A 10,010-nucleotide genomic window follows, 5' to 3' on the forward strand; every position below is an offset into this window, starting at 1 on the left:
AAAATTATAAACAGTTGTATTATGATTTATTTTAATTTTTAAAGTCATTTTTAAATCCGGTCAACGATGCAGTATGGATCCCTTCCATAGGCAATTCGCTTTAAAAAAAGGTCCCGCAGATAATGTCAACGCTGAGAATGGAACGAGTAAAAAAGGTACCGTGTTTCAATAGAACGAGTTAACAATATATGTTGATTGATGCGTGTATACTCTGTGAGAATGTTGATACCGTGTTTATTTCTTCTATAAAGAAGATACTTATATTGGCCTTCCAAAGAGAAGAAATCACAGAAAAAAAGCACTTACGCAGGCACTAAGCTTCAAATTGGAAAGAAATTGAACCTTTTTGTAAACACTTTTAACGAATGGTTTCGGTGATTGCAAGCTCTATGCATGGGGAATCACACAAGGCTTGGAAGAGGGCAACTAACAAGGTTTCTAAAAGAAAATGTAAATCAGATTGTGACAGAAAACGGCTAATTAGATTGCCACAAATCTGTATTGATTTCTTAGACGATGTAGCCAAGGAATGTCTCTTAGACTTGGGATTATTTCCTGAGAACAGGAAAATTTGTGTTGATGCACTTTTGGACATTTGGGTATATGTTCGAAAGCTACAAAGGCATGATGCTTTTGCCATCTTATCAGAATTTGCAAGAAGAAATCTGTTAAATTTAACTAACAATGCAAGGTAAGCCTTTGCTTTTGTATATTGAATTTCTTTTTATCATGTTTTTCAACACTAAGCTGACATGCTTTCACTTTAACAGAGGAAGTAGAGCAATCCAACATCGAAATGCGCCAGAGCTATACTTTTCCCAGGCTGACGGAATGAGAGATTTGGCCTTGTATTTGAGACGCCAATACAATATACTCCACCCCAAGAGGTTAGTCATAGAAAGACAATACAGTAGTTTCCTGGGGAAATGCGAGTTGCTCAATGATAGAGCAATTGACACTCAAATTCTCTCCATCATTACCAGTGAGTATTCAGTAACACTTACACGTAAGTTTTGGTCCAAAACTATATTTCTTTGGAATACTAGTCACTATTTTCCCTTATGTACTTCATCATGCATTCAGCTTGAATATGATTAGAATTTAACATATGAGTCATAATTATGCGCAATTTTCTAACTGAATTTAATTGGTATTTAATGCATGCAGGCCCTATGGAGGAGAATCAGTGGTATGACATGACTTTCCCGGAAACAGAGGTTCTTCTGATATTTTTTACTTCGACCGAATACGTTCTTCCTCCATTTCTGAAATCGATGAAAAAGCTAAAATTTCTGATGGTATCCAATTGCGGTGCAAAGAAGGCAACAGTGAAAGGTATAGATGTCATGTCTTCACTCACTCAACTCAAGAGCGTCCGCTTTGAGAGCTTGCTTTCACCCCTTGGTGAAAAACAGAGCATTGAAGGACTGCAGAACATAGAGAAGCTATCAATGAGCTTATATGAAGGATTTGGAAATATGTCTGTATTCACAAAGCTAAAAGCTTTTAATCTTGACCACTGCAGTGAATTGGAGCACTTACCCCTCGGTATCTTCAATATGCCCTCAATTCTATCCTTGTCTATTACCAATTGCCATCTGCTTCAGAAGTTACCAGATGATTTTGGAAATATGAGCTCTCTAAGAATGCTAAGGTTATCTGCATTAACAGGCCTGAAAGAGCTTCCTGCATCAATTGGAAAACTTGGAGAGTTAGAATATTTAGACATTTCAGCATGCGAAGGCTTGAAAGTACTTCCAAAGGAAATAGGAAAACTCAAGAAATTGAAGGAATTTGATATGAGAGAGTGTTCCCGTTTGAAGGCGTTACCTACAACAGTTTGTGAGCTAAGTTCCCTGAAGCTTGTTATCTGCGATGAGAAGATTGGGAAGCAGTGGTTGCGGGCAAGGAATATTTCTATTCCGGAGCTTCGAGTTGAAATTGTTGAAGCACATTTTAGTTTGGATTGGCTAGATGACTGACATATTATAATGAATGTCTATCATCTTTTTATTGAATAAATTGTAAATGCATATCTAATAAGGCTTTGTGTCGAAGCATTGTAATAAGGCTTCCTATCAGAACCCATTTTTATTAGATATTCAAATGTAATTAGTATAACTGATTTATGGAGAAACAAAATTATTAGTCCATGCCTTTATACTGAGACTTATGTTTTCATGTAGCTTTTTTTTCAATTAGTTGCCGCTTGGGAAACAGTGCCAAGTTATGCTCTGGATTGATTTTCCAATTAAACCTGTTTATCTTCTCATTTCTATTTTTTTCTAATTGGCCTTTAATATTTTTGCTGGTGGTATTTTTGGTTTTCAATTAACAAATTGGGGAAAAATTATTCTAGAAAACGAACATCGGGAACATACGTGTGCTGGCTCTGCTTCAACATTTTGTAACGGCAACATTTGTTTAACAGGCAGATCTGCTTCAACATTTTGCATACTTTAGACGTGGCGTTGGATTTTTCATACAAGTGCACTTATCTTCCCAGATTTTAATTTCTGAACAATGATAATCATTCAAGGGTATGCATTTGGAATACATCCCAACTACTGTGTTGCCAATTACACGTGTACCACAACAGTTGCATGGAAACAAAAACGCAGAGCTGAAGCTTGGTGGATGGCTGGAACATCGTTTTCTTAATTTCTTGCATTCATGTGACACAGTTTGGGCCAGAGTTTATGATTAGACAAGGCAGTTTTCACTCATTGTTTGGGACAAGCAATGAAAGAAAAAAGGGGACGTGGAAATTGTACAGGACTTCTTAAATGTGGAACTAGGAATTCGAAGCCTCAGCAGTTCAATGCAACTTAATAAATTCCTGAGCACTGGCCAATCTATTGCAAATTAATTAAGCTAGTAAGACTATTGTTATGATATTCTGAGTGCTGCAATTATTTACACAGTCAATTCATGGAATAAAAGGTTAGACTGTAACTCTAACTTTAGCTAATGCAAAGAAACATTGTCTATTTCAATTTGTAAAGGACTTCTCTGTTAAGGAATTTAGATCAGAGATAGAGAATGCAATAGTCTGGTAATATGTAGTGAGGATAGACTTTAATAAGATCACTGCAATGAATATGTTTTACTTCTGATATGTATATATATATATATAACTCTAACTATTAATCTTCTATGATAATATCAACAACTTGCTGGTTTGTGAAACTGCCATGGTTATTGGTTTTAATTCATAGCAATTGTCGATGCCTATAAATAAAAGGATGAAGAGTCATGTCCACATAGGGGCATGACTTCTACATGGCTTATGCCACGTAGAGTCATGACCCTACAAAGACATGACCCTTCGTTCAATGTCGTTATATATTACTTGCTTCAATTTGAATGAAGCTATATCCTTAACACTCCCTCTTAGCAAAAGAGGATTGAATTTCATAATTAAGTTTCAAGGAACAATATTCTAGATATACACATTCATTTGACATGATCATTCACTCAATAACACTTACTAGTGAAATACTTCATATCTTAGAGAGATATGGATTATCTGATATCCAGCACTCTGTGACAACAACAACTCGAAGTCTTATCAGATTACAACCTTGATTCTACTAACAATTGTAACATTGTCGTTATCACAGGTGAAATAATTTTAGTGTCATGATATTCGACACATTCTGGGATAGAAAATTAATGTAGTCAATCATGATATGATTGTTATCATAATTTCCGACATATTTCAGAACAATCATTTAATGATAACAATTCAATAACTCATCATAGAAAATTTAGTATCAAGATTTCCAGCACATTCCAGGACAGCAACTTAATGTAGTCAATCTTGATAACAGATCAGGCTATTGTGAAAGTCGTCACCTTACAATAGCGATCTTACACTTACATCACATGAAAGATCATCACCTTCCATGACATAACACACACATGCAATATTTCAAGATATTCATGAATATATCAATTACATATGATTAAGATTAATATCAGAAATTTCTATTATAATTTAGTCATACCAAGTTTACCTCTAAGTTACTCCACTATCAACTTTGCACGAAGTTTGGTGAATATGTCAGAACTTTGCTCTTTAGTGCTGATGTAGGTCAATTTGATGACATCTCTGTCTACCATATCTCTTATGTAATGGTATGGGATTTCTATATGCTTGGATTGATTATCAAAACTGGATTTACAGAAAGTTTGATGCAGCTTTGATTATCACAGTGAATCACAGTGGGGTTTAGGGGCTTCCCAAATTCTCCAACTAGCAATTTCCTTAACCATACTACCTCACATTATCCCATGGAGGCAGCCATATATTCGGCTTCAGTGGAACTCTAAGCAACGACTAACTATTTTCTGCTAAACTAGGATATCATAGCTGATCCAAGACTAAACAACACCCCATTGTACTTTTACGATGAATGGAACTTCCTTCCTAGTCGGAATCAGGATACCTTTGGAGTTGTATCTCAACATTTTTATACTTCAGGCCAAGTCCAATAGTGCCACACAATTATCTCAGAATATGTTTAGCAGCCATTAGGTGAATCTTCTTAGGTTTGCACATGAAATGACTTAACACATTGGTAGCATAACAAATATCAGGGCGAGTGTTTACCAAGTACATAAGAGATCCAATAATTTGTATATAGTATGTAGGATCTGTAGGTTCTGAATCTGATGCTTCACTTTTGAGTTTATGAAGATTTATTTCCATTGGAATGGATAGAGGCTTACAATCTATCATACCAAATCTGGTCAAGAAAATATAATTCTCTTTTTTCCATACTTCTAGGCCTAGAAAATAGTGCAGTAGACCTAGATCCTTCATATCGAATTCAGCCACAAGATCTTGTTTGCATTTTGCAATGGGGTGATCTTCTCCTGTTATCAACAAGTCATCAACATTCATAACAAGTATTAACATGTCACCATCCGATATTTTGAAGTATATGATAGAGTCTACTTCATTTTTGGAATATCCTAGTTTGGAGAGATAACTATCTTTCCTTCCGTACCATGCCCTGGGAGCTTGCTTAAGGCCGTAGAGAGCTTATTTTATTCTACACACATAGAGATTTCTATCATGTGTAGCAAAGCCTTCAGGTTGTTTTATATATACTTCTTCCTCAATAACATGATTCAAGAATGTGGTCTTCGCGTCCATTTGGTGTATCTTCCACCCTTTGGAAGCTGCAATGGCAATGATGGTTCTTACAAAAGTATATCGGGCAACTAGAGAAAATGTCTCTTCGTAATTAATTCCAGCCTTTTGAGAGAACCCCCTGGCAACGAATCTGGCTTTGTGTTTTTCAACACTACCATCTAGTTCATATTTTATTTTGAATAACCACTTTGATGAGACAACTGATTTGTCTTTTGGTCTAGGTACAATGTCCCAAACATCATTTTTTAAGATAGATTGGTATTCCTCAATCATTGCATCTTTCCAAGATTGACATGTCAAAGACTCTTCAACATTTGATGGTTCAGCTTTTGTAAGTTCGGTCATGAGTGCAACATAGCATGATTGACTTCTTGTTTTCTTATTCTCTTTGAAGATTTCATTGGGTTCCACATTATTTTCTTCAATCATCTTTCTTTCCCATAGTGGTCTTTTCTTGTTGTTAGAATTTTCAGCATTCTCGAAATTAGGTGATTGAAGTTCATGATTTTCTATGCTATTCTCCCTCTGATTTTCAATTGTAGGATTTTCATTTGTTTTTGTGGTTAGATCATCTTATGCACTTGGAGATAGTTTATAAGCAACATCTTCTTCAAATTTGACATCTCTACTGATTTCAATAGATCTTCATCCTAGAATATAGACTCTGTATCCTTTAGTGGTTTCATTGTAGCCAACAAATATGCCTTTCTTCTTGGAGGGTTCTAGTTTGGTTCTCTTTTCTTTAGGAACGTGAATATACATGTGGTGACCAAAGATTCTTAGATGGCTTAAATCTAGTTTATTTCCTATAAAGGCTTCTTCAGGTGTTATATTCTCTAGGATTGAATGAGGGCATCTGTTTTGAATGTACACAACTGTATTTGAGGCTTTGGCCCAAAATGAGATATGTAGATTTTGATCATGCATCATGGCTTTAGCAGCTTTGATGATGGTTCTGTTTTTTCTTTCTGCAACTCCATTTTGTTGAGGATTATAAGGTACAGTACACTCCCTCTTAATCCCAACAGAAATGCAGAATTCTTTAAAATTTTCAAAGATATATTCACCCCCATTATCTGATCTTAAAGTCTTTATTTTCTTCCCAATTTGATTTTCCACTAGGGCCTTAAATTCTTTAAATTTCAATAACACTTCAATTGATTCTTTGAGTTTTATGAAATAGATCCAAGTTTTCCTAGAGTAATCATCAACAAATATGACGTAATAAAAGAATCCCCCTAGTGATGGTAATGACATTGGACCACACAAATTAGTGTGGACAAGTTCTAGTACAACTATTAATTTGTGTTCACTTGAGGGAAAGGACATCTATTGAGTTCTTCCCTAGAGCATATCCTTTACAAGTTCCAACATGATTAGATTTTAGATTGGGTAATCATGTGGTAATTTTTCTTATAGAAGGTAGGGCACTAAATCGAAGATGTCCTAATCCTCTATGCCAAATTTTATTAGAGTTTGATACTTCATGATTTAGTGCTTGTTTTTTAGTATTACATAATTTTTATAAACTACCATCTCTAGATCCTATAGGAATAGAATTCTTTATGTTAGAGTTTTTAGGCCAGAGTAAAACTTTATCTTCATGGAAGGTGACATGATATCCTTGATCATCTAGTCCTAAAATAGAGACCAAATTCCTTTAAATACATGGCACAAAGAGAACATCTTTCAATTGTAATGTAACTCATGTTCTTAATTGAATTGAGCAGGTCCCAATTCCTTTCACTAGATAGGTAGAAGTGTCTCCTATTGTAACTTCTTCAATTGAGTGGCCTTCAAAGGTTTCGAATTGATCTCTAAAACCGATTATGTGTCGAGATGCTCCATTGTCGATTATCCACATATGTTTGTTTGAGTTTAGTTCTCTTGATAAGTCTAAGAAAATAAGAGGATTCTCTACTTCCTTGAATTCACCTATGGTAGCTTGAGCTTTCTTTCTTATTAGGCAGAACGTATGAGTGTGTCCAAATTTATCACACTTGTAGCATTGAATCTTGGAGAAGTCTTTGCTTTTGTGATTATTTCCTCTCTTCCGTTTGAACTTCCTTTTCTTCCCTTTGTTGCTTGTGTTAGCATGTAGTGCTTGAATTTCTCCCCCTTTGTTTGGACCCAATCCTCTTGAGATTAGTCAAAATTCTTCTTGAGTACAATCATTCTTGAGTTGATCGAATTTTGGTAGTGTCGGACGAGCACTAATGCCTTGAATAAAGGATTCCCAACTGGATGTTAATCCCTTAAGTGCTATTAGAGATAGCTCCATATCATCTATATTATTCCCAATAGTTGACAATTGGTCTTTTAATTCTAAAATCCTCATGAAATAGGATGTGATTTTTTCTCCTTTGTTCATATAGATATGCATTAATTGTTGTTTTAAAGTGAGCAATCTGCTTGCATTATTTATTTCATATGAGTTTTGAATGGTCCTGAACATATCATAAGTTTTAGTTAGTTTTGAGATGGTTTGGAGAATTTGATCTTTAACAACATCAATTGTGATTTTCTTAGCCTTGTTGTAGTGTCTTTTCCAGGTTGTTTCCTCTGGCTCGTCTTCTGGTATCTTAGTATCTTTTTCTATGTATGCATCTAGTTTGAGTTCTTGAAGAATTTTTGAATTCTCCATAAGACAAAGTTGGATGTGCCTTCGAGTCTATCCTCCACTCTAACACTGTTCACCATGATTGTTTTTCCTTTGATTCTGAGTGCAAGTCTGAATATTTTTTAGAAAAGAGGTGTCACTATTTTATCATTTCTCTACCAACGTGGCTCTGATACCATGTTAAGGAATTTAGATCAGAGATAGAGAATACAATAGTTTGGTAATATGTAGTGAGGATAGACTTTAATAAGATCACTGCAATGAATATTTTTACCTCCGATGTGTATATACATACATAACTCTAACTATTAATCTTCTATGATAATATCAACAACTTGCTGGTTCATGAAACTGCCATGGTTATTGTTTTAGTTCACAACAAGTGTCGATGCCTATAAATAAAAGGATGAAGAGTCATGTCCACGTATGGGCATGACTTCTACATGGCTTATGCCACATAGAGTCATGACCCTATGGGGACATGACCCTTTGTTCAATGTCGTTATATATTACTTGCTTCAATTCGAATGAAGCTATATCCTTAACATTTTCTGCATTATGTGTCTCTCATTTATATATAGAAAAATAAATATGTAGTAATCAAATCGGCATTCCATTTCCAAACTGAAATACTCTAAAGTTCAAAACAAGCAAATTGTTTGACAAAATGATGGCATGTTAGAAAATCAAAGAACTTGTGGGAATCGGGAAAAATGTTGTATCAGAATAAAAGTGTGTCATTACATATTTGCAAGACCAAAGAACTTGTTGGTTTTAGGGAGAAAAATTGTATCAAAACAAGGGTGTGTCATTGCATATTTGCAAGTCTTATTTTTTTGACAAAGGTTAGTCTATGAAGTTCACAACAAATCTTACCTGCATAGGGGTTTAGTTCACAAGTCCGTCTCTCCATCTAAAGCATGTTCCTCAATCATGAATTTGCAAAGAATATTCTTCCCTTGAGCTACTGGAAGGCCTATGTTTTTAGGTACATTTCTAGAATATCCCTAAAAAATTATGACTCTTCAACATAATTATTAAACATAGTGTTCTTTATGGGTTAGAAGTTTGGAGCCCAAATCTAGACATTGTTCGCTAAGAAATTGAATTTGATTTCACAAAAATCTGATTTAATTTACTTAAGCATATCCTCTGTCATTAATTTATTAGTATATTGTCAAAGCCACATTTGTTTATTAGGCTCTCTTTCTCTTGAAATCATCCCCAGCCTCATTTATACCATTACAACCTCGATGCCATGGCGATTCCACTATAGACTAGGAAAGTTATCATTTGAACCCTTACAAACTCAACGCCATAGCGATTCAACTAAATATTGTGAAAGTTATCATCATCCATCTCTTTTCTCTTCATAGAGTCATTTCCTTGAATACCTTGGATGTACTTGTACACATTATAATTTCAATTGATATGTAACTTTATTTTTAAATGGGAATAGCAAAGACAATTTATATCTCTTTTTCAAATAAATGAGATATTTGGTGCAAGACACCAGGAAAAAATGTTATCCTAGCTTTTTCATTTTGGTATTCCTTCTTGATTGCAATTGAATCTATTTCTTCTATTTCTCATATATAAAAACTAAAGATTCTAAAGGGATTTATGGAGATAGATATTTTCATTATACGTATTCTTGTATGTTATGGCATTTAAAATGTGTGTAATAACTAGGATTAAATTATTGTGAAGTTGTATTTCTCTTTTGAAAATTGAAAAGTTGAAACTTCTTGGATTTGGCAGGAGCTCAACTCTAAAAGTCACTCTGTATCCTGCCCCAAATAGCAGTGTAGGAAGAATGGTAATTCAAATTCATGTACAACTATAAATATATTTCTTAACTTGAACCTATATGATATAGTTATATTAAGTTTTCTCCTAATTTGCATCTATGTTGATGGTTCTAATGTCCACAAGATTACTTCTCCAAAATTTACTTCAAAAATGTGCATATTGTTTTTATAGCGTGGGTTTAAGCAAGATTCTAATTTGTTGATATTGTCTACATGGCAACAATGCCTTCCATAGGTCTCAAAAGTATGTTTAGAGGACTGGCATTCAGAGGCATGCATATAAACATTTATCAAAGTGATTTGCTTCTGGTCATGAAGAACATAAATGTATTAAAAAAAGTGTACTTTTTCCTTGTCGTTTATTGGTGAATTATCTAGATATATTCTCATTTGGGCATCATTCTCATCAGTTTTA

At 34.5% G+C, this 10,010-nt stretch overlaps 1 protein-coding gene across 3 annotated transcripts; it reads left to right on the forward strand.

Annotated features, from left to right (window-relative positions):
• The first annotated feature begins 294 nt into the window (after positions 1–294).
• Positions 295–2,151, forward strand: LOC131079858 (probable disease resistance protein At4g33300). Of its 3 annotated transcripts, XM_058017900.2 has the most exons (4): positions 295–691; positions 771–792; positions 829–1,006; positions 1,168–2,151. In XM_058017900.2, exons 1-4 carry the CDS (start codon positions 366–368, stop codon positions 1,980–1,982), a joined length of 1,341 nt encoding a protein of 446 aa, XP_057873883.1. In that variant the 5' UTR covers positions 295–365; the 3' UTR covers positions 1,983–2,151. The 3 variants fall into 3 exon arrangements, with proteins under 3 accessions (XP_057873883.1, XP_057873881.1, XP_057873882.1); XM_058017898.2 differs by having other exon boundaries at positions 771–1,006; XM_058017899.2 differs by having other exon boundaries at positions 771–982.
• The last annotated feature ends 7,859 nt before the right edge of the window (positions 2,152–10,010 follow it).

This window comes from Cryptomeria japonica, chromosome 4 (genome assembly GCF_030272615.1).
Source record: "Cryptomeria japonica chromosome 4, Sugi_1.0, whole genome shotgun sequence".
Taxonomy (NCBI): domain Eukaryota; kingdom Viridiplantae; phylum Streptophyta; class Pinopsida; order Cupressales; family Cupressaceae; genus Cryptomeria; species Cryptomeria japonica.

Coding starts and splice junctions, on each gene's coding strand:
- LOC131079858 (XM_058017898.2), top strand. CDS start 366: ATGGTTTCGGTGATTGCAAGCTCTATGCATGGGGAATCACACAAGGCT. Junction 692..770: donor AATTTAACTAACAATGCAAG/GTAAGCCTTTGC, acceptor TCACTTTAACAG/AGGAAGTAGAGCAATCCAAC. Junction 1,007..1,167: donor GTATTCAGTAACACTTACAC/GTAAGTTTTGGT, acceptor TAATGCATGCAG/GCCCTATGGAGGAGAATCAG.